This window comes from Arachis hypogaea, chromosome 11 (assembly GCF_003086295.3).
Source record: "Arachis hypogaea cultivar Tifrunner chromosome 11, arahy.Tifrunner.gnm2.J5K5, whole genome shotgun sequence".
Classification (NCBI taxonomy): Eukaryota; Viridiplantae; Streptophyta; class Magnoliopsida; order Fabales; family Fabaceae; genus Arachis; species Arachis hypogaea.
The window spans coordinates 146,100,871-146,123,344 of NC_092046.1; the positions used below are offsets into that span (position 1 = coordinate 146,100,871).

General features: G+C 33.2%; 2 protein-coding genes and 2 long non-coding RNA genes across 4 annotated transcripts; 1 reads left to right on the plus strand and 3 right to left on the minus strand.

Annotated features, from left to right (window-relative positions):
* Nucleotides 1-3,271: 3,271 nt before the first annotated feature.
* LOC112723364 (uncharacterized) lies at nt 3,272-7,101 on the plus strand. Its single transcript, XM_025774707.3, has 6 exons — nt 3,272-4,026; nt 4,758-5,750; nt 5,877-6,050; nt 6,291-6,433; nt 6,536-6,646; nt 6,753-7,101. The coding sequence occupies exons 1-6, from the start codon at nt 3,901-3,903 to the stop codon at nt 6,826-6,828; spliced, it is 1,623 nt and encodes a 540-aa protein (XP_025630492.1). The 5' UTR covers nt 3,272-3,900; the 3' UTR covers nt 6,829-7,101.
* LOC112723365 (uncharacterized) lies at nt 6,895-10,376 on the minus strand. The gene is made up of 5 exons (XM_025774709.3): nt 8,518-10,376; nt 7,799-8,443; nt 7,640-7,719; nt 7,494-7,565; nt 6,895-7,402 (listed from the first exon to the last, which is right to left on the minus strand). The coding sequence occupies exons 1-5, from the start codon at nt 8,848-8,850 to the stop codon at nt 7,174-7,176; spliced, it is 1,359 nt and encodes a 452-aa protein (XP_025630494.1). The 5' UTR covers nt 8,851-10,376; the 3' UTR covers nt 6,895-7,173.
* A 1,977-nt stretch (nt 10,377-12,353) lies between these two features.
* Nucleotides 12,354-13,299, minus strand: LOC112723367 (uncharacterized). The gene is made up of 2 exons (XR_003163071.3): nt 12,807-13,299; nt 12,354-12,622 (listed from the first exon to the last, which is right to left on the minus strand). It is a non-coding gene; the product is annotated as an uncharacterized lncRNA (long non-coding RNA).
* Nucleotides 13,300-16,677: 3,378 nt separating this feature from the next.
* Nucleotides 16,678-19,653, minus strand: LOC112723368 (uncharacterized). Its single transcript, XR_003163072.2, has 3 exons — nt 19,150-19,653; nt 18,914-19,072; nt 16,678-16,948 (listed from the first exon to the last, which is right to left on the minus strand). It is a non-coding gene; the product is annotated as an uncharacterized lncRNA (long non-coding RNA).
* Between the last annotated feature and the right edge of the window lie 2,821 nt (nt 19,654-22,474).

Below are 22,474 nucleotides of genomic sequence, written 5' to 3' on the forward strand. Positions count from 1 at the left end.
AATTCAATCTTGGCCCAATGATAACGACCTATAGCAAGCCCAAAATGAACCTCGTACATTACATTCTTCTTATATTAGAAGACTCTCATTCCTTTTATGCAATTTACTTTGTTAAATTAGTCATATTTTCAGTAGAGTGAGTTAAGTATCATCTCTCAGTTGAAATTATTAGAACCAAAAAAAAAATATTTTTTTTTAAACCATAATAGAAAAAGAGACGAAAAGAATTAAGAAATGTATTGAACATTTTTGTGATTTTTATTCTAATATTTTATTTCTATCATTAGATTGAATTGAATATAATAAACGCTTGCTTTCTTTGATTGTATTAAATGTTTGAAAGTGAATTTATTATTCTTTTTCAAGCACAATTTTATTGATTATTACTTCGCCGAACTTTCAAGATTTACAAGCTTACCAAACTCATTTATTTGCTAATTGCTTTAAGATGAAGAAGATCAGATGAGAATGGTAGTATTCATCAATTTTCAAACCCTACAATTGGGTTTCTTTCTTTAGTCAATTTCTTTAATATCAAATTCTCTCTCTCTATATGCGAAAACGAGTGTTTAGCAATTTAAGATTGATGAAGAATCATCTTTAAACACGGTTGTATTAGTGTTTAAACTATTGTAATATGAATTTATGCCTAAAATATATCCGTTTGCAGTTATAATTAGAGAATTATTCATGATCATATATGTCTCCGTATTGCTCACAATTTACTATATATATACTTAACTTAGAAGGCAACAAAAAATTTCCCATCAGTCCATGGTTTGAGTTCAGAGAAAACTTCATTATCTGATTTGTATTACTTGTGCTAGAATTTATGTTAAGATTAAAAGGCTCTCGTTTTATTTATATATAAGATCTTATAAGCTTGTACACACACCACATGTACATACGTACATGATACATGATACATGGTAACTACTGATAGGTGAGTAGTGACTACAGATAATGGAAGGAAATGAAAGGGCTCAACAACAGAATAATCAAGCTCCAAGCTCAATGGGGGCCATGGCCATGATGAGGATGAGGCTGATGTGGACCAGGTGGAGGTGACGCCCCTACTGCTGGAGGACCACCAGGAGGAGGAGGAGATGGTTGTGCATGTGGCGGTGGAGCAGGCCCAGGATGTGGAGGTCCCGGCGGCCCTGGAGGGTGGTGGTGAGGGCCTGGGCCTCCTGGTCCTGACGGAGGAGGATTGTGCATTATGCCTGCTTAGTAGTGCTTAATCACTCCTTAATTTACTTCTCAACTATGTATATACACAAATGTATACATGTATATATAGGGGACAAAAGACCTATGTAGATCTATATGTTCATCTACTAGTCAATTGCTGTGTTACTTTTCGTGGCCTGGTAGTTGCATGAAATATGCCGACATATTACAATTTTTGGTTGTTCATGACATCCTTTAATCTGATAAATTTAAACTCTATTTAAAAGTTTATTGTATGTTGACCACTAAATTACTATGTACATAAAATAGAATTTAAATCTTCATTATTTACTTAAGCAGATGAGTGACCTGATCATTTAACCTAGAGCTGCACACGGATTGGATTGGATCGGATATAGTCTAAAATTCTATCCGATCCGCACTACACTCATCGGATCGGATCGGATACGATATCCGCATTTTTTCAGGCCGGACTTGCAGATCGGATCAGATACTATCGGGTATATTCGCATAATTAAAAAAAAAAAAAACTATTTTAAAATTTTTGTTTGGCTGTTTTTAAAAAAAAATATCTAGAAAATTCATTTTTTACCTATTTAAGCTTATTTACTCCTAAAATATTATCAATAAAAGTTCTTTTGAATAACAACACAGAATAATAACACAAGATTTAAGTTTAATTATTCTAAGTTGAAGTACAACATGAAAAATTAAAAACAAGATATCATAAAATTTAAAAAATAATACAATAAAATTCATATCACATTAGGATTTATTTTCTTAAACTATGCTATTTATATGAGATGTGCGGATATGTGGATTTGCGGATCGGAATCGCGGATATCACTGACAAATCCGCGATCTGATCCGATAGTTCTGCGAATCGGATAATATCCACAAAATTCGGATCAGATGCGGATAATTACCGCGAATATGCGGATATTATCTGATGCATGTGCAACTCTAATTTAACCAACCTACGTTGGTTTGACGACATATTACATATTAGCCAACATTCTCCATGGGCCAAACTTGGGCTTAACAATTCCATTGTTCACAAACACCCAAGTAGCTATTTGGGTTTTCCTTTAATGGGTTTGGAAGAAAACTTATATTACCGACCAAAAAAAAAAGAAGAAAACTTATATTTAAATGGGTTTATGATCACGACAAAACAAATATGTTTATGATTCCACCGTACTCATCATTGAAGAATTAGCATAAGAATATGTAGAACTGTAGAAATAAATTTGTAAAACGACGGATGAATTAGATTGCGTTTACTGAATATAAAGAAAACGTAACAAAAAAATTATTCGTTAACCGTAAAAGAAACAATATAAAAAAAGAAACGGACGAAAGTTTATAGTCAATGGTTCATATTTCACGCAAAGTAAGTACACTTATTGTATTTACTCTTCAAATGACTTATATTCTCACTAAGGTAACATGAGTCAAATAACGTGTAAATTAAAAATTAAAAACCTTTTAATTTAATATAAAAATTTAATAAACTAATTTCACTCGTAAAATCTAGAAGCACACATTTACTCTAATCCAACCACTCCTAGAATCCTAATACAGAAGAAAACAAAAAGCAGAGGAGAATGTTAATTGGTATGAGCTGTTATGGATTCGATTTTGTGATTCTCTCCATACTGTCTTCTGCTAAATGTCACACAGGCATTCGGCTTATTTATTTTCCTACTTCGATTTTTTGTTTCAAGCCAAACATAGTCAAAATTAAAACATATCATCCGTTACTTAATTATTACTAAAACTGGCTAGGTTGATTCCTTCTTGGTTTTGGTTGGAACAAAAATTTCAATTTATTTTCGTTTTTTCCTCTCTTTTTGTTCTATTGTAACTTGTAAGTTTGTTACCAACAATTTTGTTTTCTTCTCATTTATATTTATTTCTTATCATGTACCCATGATTAACATGTCAATAGGCAAATCGAAATCAATTTCATCCATAAATTATGTGTGGACAAGGCACAAGATACAGCCATACAGGGAGCTAAAATGCACCCTTTAAGGAAAATAACTACATAAATAATTCTATACTCGAACCCAAAAATAGCTACAAACAATTTAAATGAATTAAACATGCAATAACAATAAAAAAAACAAAATAAAACAAATATATTAGATGATAATTTAGTCAAATTTATTAAATTACATAATAATTTTTAAATATTAACTTTATATAAAAATAACTGTAATTAAATTTTTACTCATAAAAAATTAATTATAAAAATATATTTATATATAAAAAATAAGTTAAATAATATATAATAATTAATTATAGTGGTTAAATTTTTGTGTACATAATATTTTTGTAAAATAATAAAATAATGGACAAATATATGCATAATACATAATAATTATACAGAAGAAAAAGAAAATACATTGAAGGAAGGAGAGAGGAGACAGGGCATGTAGAATGTTTCATGTGGAGGTAGCCTGAAATGTAAGGAAGGAAGAAGGTTGGGGGAAATGATTGAAAGAAAAGGGGGAGTTTCATTCTCAAAGTTGGTCAGCTTTCCATTTTGATGAGTTATGAGAGAAGCAGCAGCATAAGATAAGAATTAAAAGAAAGAAGCAGCATAAAGCATAAGCAACCATTCACGTCTCAAATTAAATCTGTGACACACACTTTTCTCTCCTCTTCTCTTCTCTTATTTTCTTCGACGTCATCAGTCATCACATGGGTTCCGCCACCAGTAGACTAGAGGGTTCTCGCCCTCCCACGCCGAGGCTCAACCGCAACAACACACGCTTCAGCCTCTCCTCTCTTCTCTGCGGTGCTTCCACCTCTCGCTCCACCTATCAGGTATCCCCTTTTTCTATTCTTTTTTTTTTATTAAATACCTTTTTCCTTTTTTCTCAATTCAAAAATTCGAATTTTTTTTTCTCGCATCTTGGATCCATCCCCTTTCAGACCATTGCCACCGTAACAAAACCATTTCTATCAACGTCTTTTTGAATCTGGTAGCTCTTTTTTAGTTCATGTGTATAAGTCATGTCCAAGCGCAGCTTTTTCTGGAAAGGCGAATCGATTGAGCGTTACTTATTCATAGTTCAATTTTCACTTTTGTTTCAATTGATTATGTGAGATCGTTTCAATACATGGATATGTACCTATATGAATGTCATCAACGTGTTCATATTCTGTTGGTTTTAGTGATTATCTTAATTGTTGGATTATGTAGAATCTTGCAGCTTCACAAATGGTTGATATAACTTGTGTTATTGTCTCTGCTTGTTATAGATAACAATTAGGAATTTCTCTCCAAATATTGACAATTAGTGTGACTCTGTTACTTTCTGTTGATTTCAGGAATGGTCTATGCTTTTTTGCTGCTATTAATTTACATCTACATTGGGATGTGTTTTTATCATATTTTTTCTTATATTAGCTTGCTGTTGATATCCTGACATGAACTTTTATGCCTAACCCACCATAATTGTTCTCGTCGTGCAACAATACAGGGATGGCTTTTACATAGATACTCAGCAAATAACTAATACTGGAAGTGACCTTCTTATATTGTTTTTATATAGATGGAAGAACATCCATCTGAACTTCAGGTAGATTTAGCAACAGAACCTGATGGTGGAACTCAGGATATCACTGAGGAATCATCTTTATCCTGTACAGAAGCTAGAATCAGCTGCAGCCACCATGCTGAAGCCGCTACCTCATCCAATACAAGAACTGAGTCTCATCAGTATATTGGTGTTGAAGGTTCTTCCATAAATGTTGCAGCAAGTAGTCAGAGGAAGTGCTTGTCTGAATGTAAGGAGCTAGTCCCTCCTCATCAGGTAAGTGCTGGTCATAGTGGTAATGAATCATATAGGGATAGTAGCAATACAGCTAGTACTTCTTTTGTAGATCAACAATCTTCAGATCCAGTCTCTGTAAATGTTTCTGCTAACAAAGATGGAGTCAATAATGTTGATGATCCAGTGGTTAGTGGTGTATCTCAAATCTCACATGAGACCGTGCATCCATGGAGTTCGAGCCCTCGGGAGAATGGATATTTTAGTTCTGGGGAAATTTCTGTTGAGAATGATGCATTAATGGCTACCCAAAGTCCTTCTTCGGATCCTGTTTCTCAAGTTTCCAATTTACCGGCACCTTCTCCTATGCCCGAAGATGAACCTCACAGAGAGGCAATACCTTCAGGTTTAGGTATTCTTGTGTCTAATCGGGAAAGAGTGCAGGGAAATGATAGTGTGCTTCAAGTTGATGTTGTCACAATATCCTCCAACATCTTGTCTGGCAGCACTGCTGATGCCAATGATCATGATACCGGAAGGAGTGGTAGAAGAATATTTTGGGATGCTTTTTCACGGCGTAGTTCTAGAAGGCTTGGCGACTCTCAAACAATTGTCTTCTCTGCTGGCGGTGCCGATGATCCTAGATCTCAAGATAGATGGCTTGTTGATCTTGGTGGGGATTTCTCCAACGATGGGTTTGGAGGTGCTTCTTCTGGATATGTAGGCAGTAGAATTCACAGATTTAATGAAAGAATGCGGCACTCAAGATCCGAGGTGATTTTGAATATTTGTACTATAGAACGTCTCATATTGCTTATGTGACCTAGTTGCATCTTGCATGTGATAACTAGGTTTGTGATCCCTTTTATCTAACTTAAGCTGTTCTCTCTATTTTTATAGATCTGGGAAAGGCTTCGAGGTGGCCTTGATGATTTTGGTCGTTTGAATTCTTCATGTCCATCAGGACTTCATGCAGATGGTATGTGCTCATGTGAGTCTTTACCAACAGCTGAAGAATCTAGCACTCGAGCAAGTATTTCAAGAATTGTCATGCTGGCTGAAGCACTGTTTGAGGTTCAAGCCTTTACTGAACTCATTCATTTGTTTTTTCTTTGATTTAATTTGTCTTGGCCTTCTATCATTGTCATATGTTCTTATTGGTTTATCAAATGGTTATCTAAACAAGAACATAATTTCCAAATAAGCTTGTTTCCAGTTTCTTAGAGTCATGTACTCTTGTTTATGATAAATTAGATTATTTGACTATGTGGACCAAGACCTATTTAACTAGAACCATATTTTTTGCCTCATCAGGTTTTAGATGAAATCCATCGGCAACCTGTATCGCTTTCCCTATCCATGGTTTCTCTCCCCGCACCTGAATCAGTTGTCGACTCTTTTCCTCTTAAGTCTCACAAAAAGGTCGATGCAGCTGACGGTGGCAGTGATGCTGAACAGTAAGTCTCTTTTAACTCCAATTAGCTTTAGCCAAAATGTTATTAAGCAGGTCTATGTGTTCTTAATGTGGTTATACTTATGCTTACTAATCATTTTGGCAGATGTTACATATGTTTGGCGGAGTATGAAGAAGGGGACCAAATAAGAGTTCTTCCTTGCAACCATGAGTATCACATGTCGTGCGTTGATAAGTGGCTTAAAGAAATACATGGGTATGGTCATTACAACCAAAAACTCATCATTCTTCCTTATTTCATTCTTCCTCGTTCGTTTTGTAACCAACAACCAATTTTCTTTTTCTGCTTCATCCTTTTACAGCGTATGCCCTCTTTGTCGTGGCAATGTTTGTGGAGGGTTCACGGAGTCTTCTGCCAACTCAGTGCCATCTCATTGATATTGTTGTACATATGATGTAAATATATAAATGACATGTATAAAATAGCCATTTAGATTACCTATCTATTCTGGCAAAATAATGAGATATTTTTGTATTCCAATTTTGTGATATTCCTTCCCCCAATTACATTTTCATATTGTATATTGCCTTGTCTGTGAAATTGTGTTATTATTCTTATTTGAGTTTTGCCTAACAGGTGTGGCATAAATTTGTTAGCAGCAAACTCTATTGATATCAAGAAAATAAGATTATTGATAATTAAAGCAGTAATTACAGGTCTTTTTATGCATGCTTGACATAACAATACTTAATACTCTAGAGGAAGCTGATCCAGATCACAGCTTAGTTCCACTTGGTCTGAGAGTAACCCTGAGAAAATGGATTGATGTAACTGCTGCGAATTGAATTCGGATGCATGTTTTCGTCATTGCCAAACGTTGTCCACCGATTTGAGTTGCTGCTGTGTTTCTCTCTCGCAATGTTGCGCATGTTCTCCATTTCTCCCACATGTTCCTTGAATTCTTTCTTCACCACATCCAGCACAACGTCGCCGTATCGGTCACACCATGATCTTCAATACAAACAAGAAAAGGACGAAACTGTAAGATACACAAAATCTGGAATAACATCAAAAGTTGAACTGAACTGAAATGTTGACTCACTTGGGAAAGTAATTTTTCAACTCAGCCTTGTCCACTGGTATTTTGGTAGAGATTGCTTCAATCTGATCATTCCTGTTTTCACACAACAAATGTAAGCAACAGTTACTTAGAAAGAAGGAGAGAGAATGTTATTATAGTATACTAACGTGAATCTAAGATTTGGGTTTGTGGTGCTGAGTTCTGTCTGGATTCTAGAGAGCTCCTTCTTGATCTTGTCTCCCAAAACCTATTGAGAAAGAGTGCACATAAAAGTATATTAGTATGCATCAAAACCAGCTGAATGTTTTGAATACACAGATCCCAACCTTGTCTATGAAGAAATCAGATGGGGAACCATCAGCATGCAACTTCTTCTTGATCAACTTGGTGTCTGGTCCCTCCCCAAGATGTTGACAAGCCTCTCTCTCATTCTCATCATCTAACTCACTTCTCTTCCATTTCTTAAACCCCTCAAACCCCCATTGCTTCTTCACTGATTTCCCTGTTATCTGATCTGCTTCACCACCACCATGTCCCTCTTTTGGCTCCCTTTGGAACAAAGTAACAAACGGCTTTCTCTTCAACTTCTCTGGAGGCCCACTTTCCTCCATGAGAATTGAACTACCCTTGGATGGATGTGAGGGTAATTCAAAGACGCTTTTCTCCATGCCATTCTTGCCATATTTGTGAGAAGATCCAAACCCGAAAACAGAGGCTGCTCCTTTAATGTGCTTCCTAGCTGATTTATTCTTCGAACTCACGGAGCTGTCTTTGTCCTTGTCATCTCTTAAGTCAATGACCGACCACTCTTCTTCTGAAGTCGTCTCTTTGGGGTCCTCCTTCTCCTTAGGCCTTGCCGCAATGACATCTGTAGCTTCAATATGAGCCCCTTGAACCGCCAATCTCTGCAGCAAAGGCCTCTTTGAAGAATGGTATTCTTCTTCAGAAATGCATTTGGCATAAAGCAGCTCCTGCTAACACACAATACATGAAACAAAACAAGAGAGGAAGAAGATAGAGTTATGCAGTAAAATAAAAGAAGTACCTGTAGAAAGAGCAACTTGTCTCTCAAAATAAGTGGGTGTTCTTGTTGAGGGGGAGAAGCAATGAGGGTGTCAAGCAAGTTAGTTCTGAAAGCAGTGACCTCAGATTGAGCGAGAATTCCTTCAGAGTGAAGGGCCATGAGGTTGAGAACCTGATGGAAAGAGTCCTGCTGCCATTTGAGGTTATCGGATTGGAGCTTGGAGAGGTTGTGTTCGGAGGCCGGGAGAGAGCGTTTCTTGAAGCTGAAAGGAAGAATGGATTTACAGAGTGTGGCAATGGAGTCTTGGAGTGTGGAATAGTACTTGGGTGTGTAGTGATATGAAGAGTACACCATTTTTTCCCTTCCTTCTTCACCACTAAAAATGCTAAAATGAATGAATGCCTTTGTGAAATTCTTGTCTGAATCTACAATTTGAATGTTTTACAGCTTATAAGAAACGGTCACTTAATTGCTCAAACTAGCCGTTATCTACATTTACATCTCTCATGTTCCACATTCAGACACACTATTTTTAAATTTGAACTAAAATAAAATGATCCACTCAATACAAATGTTAAAACTAATAATAAAAATTCTAATCAAATTTAAATATAATATTAATATCCTTTAACTATACTAAACTGTTTTAATAGAAAAATTTTATTACTAATACTAAATAAAAATATTTTGCCATATTTTAGAAAAGAAGACAATATAAAAAAGATAAATAAAGTACTCATGTTGTACTCCACTATGAAACATATTCAAGCGTAAACTACTGAAATTGTGCTGCATTCTTTTGAAATGTTGTTAAAAATAACTTCATTTTTTATAACAAAAATATCCTCAAAATATTATGAAACATAATAATAATATCTAATATTAAATAGATATTTTTTAAAAATAATTTAAAAAATATTTTTTATTTTAACTTTTTATAAATATTATTAAAAAATAAGACAATTTTATGGTTAAAAAGTAAAAATTGATTATTTTCTATTTGTGACTTTTTTTTTGTTAAAAAAATTTTAATCAACTTTATTAATTTAAAAGGTCATTTTTATAAATAAAAGTATTACAAGAATACACGATTAATTCATTTTACAAAATACAAGAACTTTACAAAATACAAGAACTTTAACAATACGCAAAACAAATAATTTAAAGATGATTTATACATTTAAAAAAAATTATTCAAAAAATTTATGACTAATCAAAAGTTCAATTCATAGAACCCTTTTAAAATTAAAAAAAATGCATTTTCGTTTTGGATTTTCTAATGTGCAGTCCTGAGGTAATAACTATGATAATAATAGAGACAAAGTGAAGTTTTAATCAGAAAAAGGAGATAAAGGAAACTTTTGGGGTTTTGATTCCATCTTCCACTATTCCACTTAAACATGCATATCATAGGCGCATGCATGATTTTTGCTTAACAAAAAATTAATCCTAGTGGTACAGAAATAAAGCTCTCTTATAAAATTTTTACCATTTAAATTTTTGATAATATTAAATACATAAATAAAGAGTTAATCTTTAAATTAATTTTATTAGTAATTTAATTTTACCAAAGAGTCAACAGCAAAATCAAACATCACAACCTCGATCTAAAACTGGTAATCCCACTATTCAATACTAAAAATTCAATAAAGGTTACTTCTAATTGATAAAACTCTGTATACACAACTGAGTAAAGACATGGATACTAGAATATTTATCTAGTATATCTTATGAAAAAGAAAAAAAAGTTGATGCTAACCAAGATCTATGTATAGAAAATTAAAAACAGTTGTACATAGAGGTTTCAAAAATATAAGTGTGACTCGATGAGGTACAGTCTGGTACGTGGTGATTAGTGATTGGGTTGTAAGATGGAAGAGGTGTTTTGGAGTTTGCAGGGGGCATAAGCTATCAGGAACCACCAAAAGAGTCTCTTTCTCTTATTCTCTGGGGCTTCTAGTTTTCGTTGTTGCCTAAACTTGTCGTCCAATTTTTGTTTAGCTTCTCTGGCTGCTCTTCCCATATCCTCATCTAGATCTTCATGCTTCAACGCCTTTCTCTTATTCTCCTTCAGTAGGAAAAGAATATATCAAAATGCATCGATCTCCATCATCAAAAGATATAACCAAGTAAAGAAAAGGCAAGTACCAGTGAAATTGTGGGGAGTGATGAAGGTAACATAAGAGATTCGAAATTGGTTGGGTAATACAAAGAGAAAGAGTGCCTTGTTAAATAATTATCTTCAACAGCGCTACTTGAGATTGTGTTACCATGCACGCGTCTCCTTCGAGCACATTCAACTCCAGGAAGCATTCCAGCCATTAGGAAATTGATCCAGAACCTGAGAATGAAGCCAAGCTAACAAAAAAACTCTATATTTAATCTTTGCTCGAGTGTTGTGTTCTCAGAATATAGTATAGCCCATAGAAAATGATTTTTTTTTTTTTCTAATTAAAATACATGAAACCGCGTGAAGATTCGGCAAAGGCTACAAATTAGGAACCATCCTCGAAATTTCGGATTCAAATTCTTTTCAACATGTGGGGCCCAGTCAAATTAACTACGCTAATTGTATAGTGCCCTTGATTTAATATTTATTTTTTAATTTATTTTTTATAAAAAAATTTAAATATGTAAAATTTTTATTTTTATATTTTTAAATTTAAAATTAATTATTATTTTTATATTTTTATTCCTGAGTATCATGGAAAACGAAACAAAGGTACTTAAGTAAAATATTTTATGTAAAGATAATAAATAAAATATTAAATTTTTTTATTTTAATTAATAAATATTTTAAAATATTAATTATTTTAATTAAATAATTTAATTAAATTTATTAAAATATTTAATAATTTTTTATTATTGTCAGCTTTTTTAGGTGGATAGTCATCAATTTGGATTAGATTACATTAAGATATATCAATACATGCCAAAACTCAAAAGCCATTAATAATTAATGGGTTGTTTTTTCCTCTATTATTTCTTGTTCTAATCTTTTCTTTTTTGTATTTTCTTCTTTCTTATTTTATTTGCATTGTTTCTTAAATCGACTTCAATTCAATTTTTACAAAATTAAAGTTGTCCAATTTTATATATTTATATTAAAAAAGTTAGTTAATATTAAATTTTAAACAATTGTTTTCTGTCCGTGGACCCAAGACATCTCTCATGCTCCACATTCAAATGCAATATTTTTGAATTTGAAATAAAATAAAATGATCCACTCAATACAAATGTTAAAACTAATAATAAAAATTCTAATCAAATTTAAATATAATATTAGTATCATTGACTATACTAAACTGTTTTAATATACTAAATACAAATATTTTGCCACATTTAAAAAAAGGACAAGATAAAAAGATAAATAAAGTACTCATATTGTACTCCATTATGAAATATATTTAGAACTTATTTAGGTGCCATTTTTAAAAAAAAAATTAAAAGATATTTTATAAAAATAAAAATAATTTTATATTTAAATATTTTATATAAAAGTATTTTTTTATTTATCAATTATATTTAACTAAAATAAAAATATTTTTTTGTTCATTTATTAGATAAAATACATCATTTTTTAAGAAAAAAAAACCTTTAAAAAATTATAAATTGTAATTTCTCTTAAAAATTTTTTTTATTTTTTTAATATTTTTGCTTTTATTATTAAAAAATTGCTAAAAATACTAAAAAATTAAAAAAATATATTAAAAAAATATTTTTTTTATCGATTTAATAACGTCCAAAAAAATACTTAATTCTCTATGATAAGATAAACTATTAGAATTGACCTGATTTTGTTTGAAATGTTGTTAAAAATAACTTTGTTTTTTATAACGGTAAAAATATCTTTAAAATATTATGAAACACGATAGCAATATTTAATATTAAATATACAACAACATTTGTCTCACTAAGTGGGATTGGCTACATGAATCGAATAACGCTGCTGTAATCTGTTATGTATCATGTTAACAGAGAAACCGTTTACATATATATTTCGTTTGACCACTTCATGGATGACCACTTTATGGATGGTCTTCTTAAGTTTTCTGGAGACAGCAACTCGTATCCTCTCCAGTCTCCACTCGCTGAATGCTGGTGGTGTTGAAAAGCTTCGGTGGATCTGGAATAAACGAAAGCAATATAATGTCTCTATTGGGTATATGATAGCTTACGGTCTCTATCATGTTCCAACAGAACAACTTCCCCCTTTGTTGCAAAATCAGGGAATTTGGAAGCAGATTTGGAGATTAAAATTTAAACCAAGCTACAACTATTTATATAGAGAGCTATTTATGAAAGGTTACCTGGATTAAATCTTATCCACTACAGGTTTACACCTCGTCCCTATGCCCAAGATGCAAACTGGAAAATGAAACAATCATTCACTGTCTCCATCGTTGTGGCCCTACTGTAGCGGTCTGGAACTCCCTCTTCACGGCTGGGACTGTTGCTCAAAATGGGTCTCCTGATTTCGCATCGTAGTTGCTACGGGTCACCACCAGTAACCAGGGTGGAGTCGCTGAGCTTGCTCGAATTGTGGTCGTTTGCTGGGAACTCTGGAAAGCTCGAAACAGAGAAGTTTTTGAAGGAAGGAATTCGACAGTGGAGGAGAGAGTTAAGGTAATGTCGCGGTGCCGCTGAGCTGAAGCTATGGATTAAGCATATATCTTCATGTTTCCTTCCTTTATCTCTTTAGCCATGTGTTTTTTTTTTTTTTTCTTACTTTTTTCATTTGAGTCATACTGGGAAATCTCCAATTGTTACTTTTTTTTTTCCTTTTTAGATACTGTTGTTTCTTTTTTAAAGAAAGGAAATTAACCTATCTTTAGTAAAAAAAAAAAAGAGAGATATTATAAGAATACACTATTAATTCACAAGAACTTTACCCATACACAAAACAAATAATTTAAGATGATTTATACCTTTAAAAAAAATACAGTTAACAAATTTATTTAGACAAGAAGTTAAAAAATTTATTCAAAAACTTTATGACTAATCAAAAGTTTAATTCGTAAAACACTTTTTAAATGCATTGTTTTCAAATAGTTAAAATCTTACTCTTTGATAAATACATAGGTATTTTACTGGTCAAATATGTATCGTATTCGAATATAGTTATATGAGATATATCAAATATTTGGATCTTTAACGTTTCCAAACTAGTAACCTTAATTTACATATTATAGATTGAAGTTTTGGAGATAATGAAAATAAATTTTTAAATTTTGGATAAAATATATTTTTGTTTTTAGTATTTATAATTTATTATACAAATATCTTAATTTATAATTTTATTCAATTTTATCTATAATATTTTTAACTTTGTCCTTAATGTTTGTATTTGTATCAAAATTATTCTTATATATTTTAAATTTTGTTTTAGTATTTTAGATGGAATTAATGTTGAAGAGTAATTTTAACAGAAATAAAAAAATATTAAAAATAAAATTGAATAAAATTAAATATTAAAAATTTAGGTGAATATTTATCTCGGCTCTTGTCAACGACCAGAAGGCCTTTAAAAAATTCTAATTTTAACCTCTTATAATTAATTTTGTGAGACTGATCTTCTTCTAAAACATGCTTATTTGACTCGTTAATCACTATTATATCTTTCATTTAATTTTTATAAGTAAAAATAATTTAAAAAGTACTAATATTTCATAGTTTTACGCAATAAATTTAGTTAATATATTTAAAAAAACTAAAAAAATAAAAAAAACTAACAATTACTCTAATTAGTTCTTAATAGATAAATCAACAATTATGTTATGTAAACTTATTTTAAAATAAGAGAAAACGACAAATAGGTCCCTCACCTTTTGTCCTGTGGACATTTTTGTCCCTAACCATTGAAAAATACTTTTAAGTCCCTGACCTTCACAAAACTTGGACGGATCAGTCCCTCCGTCCAAATGCCTCCATCAGGGACTGATTCGTTCAAATGCCTCTGTCAGGGACTGATCCGTCCAAGTTTTGTAAAGGTCAGAGACTTAAAAGTATTTTTCAATGGTCAGGGACGAAAATATTCGCAGGGCAAAAAGTCAGGGACCTATTTATTCTTTTCTCTTTTAATAATTGTCACCAGCTGTTTAAGACTTTTTTAAATTTAAAAAAAATTATAAATGAGACAAAAAATATACTTCTTACTAGGGGTGTTCATGACCCGGCCTAACCCGAAGATCCGGCCGGCCCCGAATCTTTTAGGGACTAATTTGGTGTGATTTCACCGGGTTTATTAAAGTCTCAAAAATAGACCCGGTCATTATTTCGGGTCGGGTCCAGGTCATAGCTCGATTCACCCGAACTCGACCCGGTGGCCCTATCATCATATACAATTAATATTTTGTGTTATTAGTGATGGATGATGACTATTTTTATGTGAAATTTAAGTATTGTAAACCTTAATATTTTATGTTATTAGTCATTATTAGACTATAAGTTAATGTTTTATGTTTAAAATACATAAAACTTTAGACTAATGCATAATATTGTGTTATTTGTATTGATTTAAATATTTGATATTATTAGACAATATTAGTATTGATTGTGGTTATGCTTTAATTTTAGGGAAGTGTTGGTTCTTGTTATATTTTTCTAAGTGAATTTTACCATGTCAAATAATGGTTGGAGTCTTGAAAATTTGGATATTTTCACATGTTAGCTTACAAGAAAGTAATGTTAACGGCCCGATTTTCACCCGATTTTTATCCGGTATAATTATAATCTGAAAGTGTGTAGATTTCATCGAATCTAGGGCCGAATTCAAGTCTAATAAATAAACCTGATATATATTTTAGATCGAGTCTAAATTACATCAAATCCAGTTTCATCCGACCCATAAACACTCCTACTTCTTACCAAATACATATATTGAAGCTTAACAATGAAGAGTAGGTTCCGTTAATATATTGAGGCATCAATGAATTGGTCTGCTTTTGTAATTTGATGACAGATGGATTAACTTAGACTAAACATAATTCAATAGACTGTTAAAATTGCAGTCATGTTTTTTTTAAATAATAGTTAAGTTTAAAAAAATTATCTATAAATGATTTATTAGTATTTATCCTTGTATTGGTAAGGATCAATAATGTATCCGGCCTACGGTATATACAAGGCCAAAGTAAAAAATACAATTAAACATCTAAGAGTGATGCGATATTAAAAAAAAAAAAAGAAAAGAAAGGCCAATGCTACTATATAGATGGCCAAAAATTTTTATATGTATAGATCTGAAATGTTAAAATAAGATTAAATTTTGTGAGAAATTTTTTTTATTTAAATTAAAAATATATAATATTTACTGATTTAAATAAATGTGTAAATATTTACAAAAATATATTTTGAGTCGATTCAGTGAGAAAAACCACAATACGAACGTATTTCAGATGTACTGCACCAGTGTTGTGATACAGCACGTGCAAATCTGCCCAATCATATCTCGGATGCACTCGAAATATGGCTTTAATAATAATTTTTTAATAATAATACACGTAAATTTAAATTTACAAAAATATTGTAACGTTTATAAATAAAAATTGTCCTGTACACCCGAACGTATTTCGAATGCACTGCCCCAAATCAGTATAAATGTGCATATCTCGGATGCAGTGGATTAAGGCAAATTAAAGCCATATCTAGGATGCACTGTATCCGAGATCTTGTCCTGTTCATATCTCGGGTGCATCCGAGATATGACTGGTAGGTGCCGTATCACAGCACGGGGGCAGTGCATCCGAGATACGTTCGTATTGTGATTTTTTCCATTGCATTTGAGATGTGACTCAAAATATATTTTGGTAAATACTTACACGTTTATTTAAATCGGTAAATATTATATATTTTTAATTTAAATAAAAAATCCCAAATTTGCCTATAATAATGGGACCCGCATTGATGAACAAATTACTATTGATGGACTGTAACACCCTACTATACGTAATCTTATGCTTAAGTCATAAGACTGAGATAGTAAGGTATTACGACCTCTAGAAATAGAAATATATATATTATAATAGGAAAAAAGATATTTAACTAGGAGCCTTTGAAAAACGGGTAAAACAAAATTGCAAAATAAAAAGCGCAACGCTCAAGAAACAGAACTACTTGCGTGCTAAGAAACCTAAAGATTATAGATATAAATAAGTAAAAGAAAGAAAAGAGAGCCAAGAATACAGTAAAACTAGCTCCTGACTCAACCTGCGAAGATAAGGCTGGCCGGAGAATATTTACATATATATATACCAGCGTCCCAAAATACCCAAAATACAGAAATAAAGTCCTAACTCTCCTGTAACCTCTATGAGGAACAAAATAACCAGTTTCTTGGAGAGCAAGATAAGTAACTAAGTACATATATACATAAATTGATAAACCAAAACATCCCAGGGACTACTCCGCTTCAGGAATCCAGACACCTAGCGAGGAGTCTCTCGACCTGCATCTGAAAACAGCAACACAGTATGGAATGAGAACTGAAGGTTCTCAGCATGGTAAAGGTGCCACGCGTATAATAAATAAGGTCCTGGGAATGCCAGAGGCAATCCTAGAACTCCGTCATACAATTGTAAAACTTAATTTCTAAACAGAAGCCATAAATAAGGGTAGGTATACTAAATCTACCTAAACTCGCTCAATCTTAAACCTGACCTAACATCAAACCATTTCACCCTTCCTCCGTTCCTCCGTCATCCATAATTCAGCAAAGACAAGCAACCAGACAAATTCATGCACAAGTAATAAGCAGATAGTGCAAGTAGCAAGTATAGCAGGTAGCAAGATGTATACATACAGTTAGGCAAACTCAGGAAATGCATAGCAATCAAAACAAACAAATGCACATGATTCATGCCTGTCCTATGGCTGATGGGGCCCATCTGTCGGTTATCCAGCTAACCCGACAAGTCCGAAAACCTTAGACTGTCCCCCTTCACGCATCCCCAAGAGCCTATGCATAGATTTCACATTCAAACATCAAGTAATCGCTCAATGGGGCTATCCATACCCGGAAATTTATACGTGCCCGATCACCTTTACGACGTAGGGTCAACAGAGTGTCGAGATTCAACCTGGAACACGTGGTGGTGAGCCACGGTTCTGTTACCCAGGGAAACTCGTATCTCAGATATCATTCATAAGTCATTTCATATTTATAATCAATATATCATCATTTATCAAGCCTTGGCATTAAACTCCTTTAATATTCTTATCTTCTTCATATACGCCATCAATTACCTCTTACTTCACCCTCAGGTTATCCTATTTTTCTAGCTTCGCTTATCCACTGGACTTAGTACTACACTTTGAGTCTTAAAAGGAAGAAAATCGAGGTTTAGAAGTGAAAATTTGGTTTAAAATAGTCAAAATCGGTTTTTGCAGTAGGCAGCAGCCATGCATACGCTTAGGCCATGCGCACGCGTGGAGCGAACAGCAAGTCACGCGTACGCGTGAGTCATGCGTACGTGTGAAAATGCATACACGCGTACGCATGCTTCTCGCGCATGCGTCATCAAAATGCCACGCCACGCGTACACGTGGATGGGCGTTTTTCCAAAAATTTGGCAGAATGCCTAAGAGCTTGCTGCAACCAGTTTTTAGTTCCTGCTTCACAGTTTTAAGTATCAATTTTCTATTGTCCATAACTTTCTTCTCAAAATTTCATTTTTCACAAAAATGATATCGTTTTGAAGCTTACAAAACCATCTTTCATTTGCAACAAATCACAACTCAATCCAAAATTTGAGGAGTAAATTATGGACTTCCAAAGTTCATCAAAATTTGGTTTTTAACCAATTCTCAACCAAACCTCATTTTCATCAACTCATGTTCCTTACCATTACAACTTGCATTTTAATACCTTATCAACCCATTTCATTAACAATCATTATCAATATTACCTTTAACCAATACAACAAACCTTGATCATCAATAAATATCAACACTTTATTTACACATATCAACATCTTCATCAATCCCTCACTAATGATCTCAAACACAAATGTTCAACAATAACAATTCTTGCTCATAACTCTCAATACTAGCTCAATCACAAGAATACATGCTCTTTACTTCCACAACTCACAAACACACATCATATTATATATATATATATATATATATATATATATATATATATATATATATATATATATATATATATATATATATCACTTATATAAACAACCTTTCATTATTATATATAAACACTTCACATTTGTTATCCCTCCAACACATAAATCAATCCTTTATTACTCATTCAATTCCAATACAAGTTCAACCATAACTTTATCCAACAACTTCACAAGGCTAATCATTTAATGCACATAATCAATTCAACTTATCCTATGGTTCTTCTAGCCTAAGTTTTCACAACACCTTAAATATTAAACGCGCGAAACCTAAACCATACCTTGGCCGATCACCGCGCGTGGACCAAGGCAGCCACAAGAACACAATCACAGCCCCTCACAAGCTTGAGAAACCAACCCAAGTCTTGACTTCAATCACCAACAAGCTTCCAAATGCTCCCAATTTAATTCCAATGCATATATATGAACTTAATTCACACCTAATACACATATATACTCCAAATTCAGATTTTATCTAATGAAATTAAAATTGAGTTAAGGTTTAGGGCATTCTTACCTCACCCATAGACGTAGCAACTCAAACCCAACAACTCCCGCAAGCTAGATCGAACCTAGAACACCAAATTGGGAAGAATCTCACCATAGGGTTTCAAATAAAAGAATAGAAGGGAATAGAGACTCTGGAACAAAAAGGGAGCTTATCGGTGAAATTGATCCGATAGAAATATAGAGCTCAACGCGCTGGACACGTGGCCGCAAACGGTGCGGCGATCGGAGATCAAACGAGGAAGTTATGGTGGATCAAAGGGTTGGTAAGGGTTTGGGAGTCTTCCTTCTTCCCCAATCGATTGAAAGGGGGATCATAGCAGGTCTCAACGAGCCTTTTCCACGATGCACTTCCAGTAATGGGAGGACTTGTCTTTGCCCTTATACTCTAAACATAAGGAAATTGCCTGGTTCAAGCTCCTAACTCATTTACGCTTTTGCTTTTGGCATAGAGCTATAGGAATGCTGCTTTTAGGCGTGATCTATCTCTCTTTCTTTACCTTGAATCCAGTGAAAGGAAGAAGAAGCTGATGCTTCTTTTAAATTATGGGTCCGATTGGACCCACGGGCCCGGTTTGGGTCCCGGTTCAACCGGTTCGGTCCATCCGATCTAATTTTGGGCCAAATTTTTTGAAATTTATATCAAAATTCTCGTTTCAACGAGCTCTATCCTATTTTGATATTAGTTTTGTATTTTTAATTTTTCTAATTAAAATTCAATTTATTAACTAATTATTTACCAATTTTAGCGGGATTTACATGGACCCTGTTCATACCCTGACCCAAGTAATAAGCCAGGCCCAAAATACAAAGAGTGCACCGTTACCAATGTAACCACCCTCCACTTATTAATGCTAAAAGACAACGCGACACGACAATTCATAATTCAAAACTCACGTCCGTTCCAAAAGCTACATCACGTCGGTTTTCCGACGTGGAGGTGAGAATGTCAACTTGAATATTCCTGAGTTCAATACTCGAATCCAACTCATAGTGAAGAGATCGGATTCGAATAGGAGCACTGTTTATACCCTGGCCCAAAATAAGATGCGAGGCCCAATCTTAAAGGTTGGCCTTCACCGCCTATCCGACCTCCTCAAACAGGTCGGAGCCAACCCCAAGTAAGCAGTCCACATTTATCCACGAGCATAACTGCTTCCTAAAATCTCTCACCTACTTCTGGAAGAGATATCCCAACAACTCTAAGATAAAGGAACGATTATACACCATCAAAAGTGAAACAACTCCAACGGTAGTTATTGGTTCACCACTATAAATACACTGACACACTCAGGTAAACCTAAGTTCCAATACTCTAAACCTGCTTAACCCCTTGCTGCCTTAGGCATCGGAGTGTCATTGCAAGTACCACCCCCCATTCACCGCCATGCATACCGCCGCGCATACGAATCAACTTGGACAGAGGCTCTCAGGCGCGCTACAAGTCAGAGACCACCTTCCTCCTCTATTTGGGCCTTTTATCCTAGCCCAATCAATTGTTAAAAAAAATTAAGAGTGTAAAGTGTGATTTCTAACCCTTCATTACTCTCTTTCTCATATTTATTCTTGGTCTCACTTATAAAATTAATAGTGAGAGATCACATTTTACTCCTTCAATTGTTAAAAAAATTGAGAGAATTGTTGTGATAAGAACAAAAGTGGATGTCCATTGAATAGTTCAACCTTTTTCCATGATAAATGATCATGTTACCAAGAGAATATCATTAAATTAAGGTTGAAAAATAAATCCTTCATACATGTATAAATAGGACATGATCTGAAGTCATATATGTACAAGTAATAAAAACAATTCTCGATCCTTTCTTATGTTACAAATATTACTCTCTCCTTCTCTTTTATTTCTGTGTGGTTTTAAACTATAATAATTATAATATCTATAAATATATAAATTACTTATATTATAGTGAGATAAGAGCATATTTATTTGTCTGTTTTATATTTACGTATTCCTTATTTATTTATTTATTTCACAACACGTTATCAGCACGAGACTCTGATCAAATTTTTAGGAAGACTCAGGTAACAGATTTTCATTATGTCGAAACTCTCTCATCTTGAATTCAATGCTCTTGATATATTTGGAAATAATTATTTATCATGGATACTAGATGCTGAAATTCATCTTGATTCAATGGATCTTGGAGATACCATTAAGGCTGAAAATAATGCATCCCAGAAGGATAAAGCCAAAACCATGATTTTTCTTCGTCGTCATCTTGACGTATGATTGAAAAATGAATATCTCACATTAAAAGATCCTGCAGATCTGTGGAAAGACCTTGAAGAAAGGTACAATCATGTGATACTTCCTCAAGCCCGATATGTTAGGAAAAACTTTCTCGACCTTCCATGCCTCGAATGTGCTCTTGCAGTAGCAATCGAGAAAAAGGATTTAAAAATTTTTTTGAGATAATTTCTTGCCTTGTTGTTGAGCACAACAATGAGTTGCTCTTAAAAGAATCATGAAGCGCGCCCAGCTGGCGCCGCCCCATTTCCTGAAGTAAATGCGGCAAACTACCCCAGAAGAGGTAAATGGCAAGGTTTTAGTAACAAGAAAAATTATGGAAGGAAAAAGAATTATGTTCAAAAGAGAGGATCTCACCAGAAGTGGGATAAAAAAAAGAAATAATGGACAAAGTAAATCAATTGAGGATAAATGCTTCCGTTGTGGTGGAAAGGGCCATTGGTCACGTACCTGTCGTACCCCAAGGCACCTAGTTGATCTTTATCAAGCATCCTTGAAAAATGATGACAAAGGAAAGGAAACAAATTTTGTTTCAAATTATGAAAATTTCACCACTCATTATGATGTATCTAATTTCTTTGAGGATCCTGAAGGAAATATTGGCTATTTGATCAATGATGAAATAGTTTAATATGTGTGTTTGTTAAGTATTCATGTGAATAATTTTACTGTGCATGTACTTTTACTCATTATTATTATTATTATTATTATTATTATTATTATTATTATTATTATTATTATTATTATCATTATTATTATTATTATTATTTGTTTTTGAAGAAAAATGGCAAGGATATATTCTGAAGATATTTGCCTTGCGGATAGTGCAAGTTCGCACACTATTCTTAAAAGTAATATATATTTTACCCATCTTGTGTCAAAAGAAGAATGTGTTAATACTATTATTGGTTCGGGCAATGTGATAGAAGGCTCCGGAAGAGCTATAATTTTGTTTCCTGGAGGAACAAAATTCATAATAAATAATGCACTATTGTCTACCAAGTCTCGAAGAAACTTATTGAGCTTTAAAGATATTCGCCGAAATGGATATCATATTGAGACTATGAAT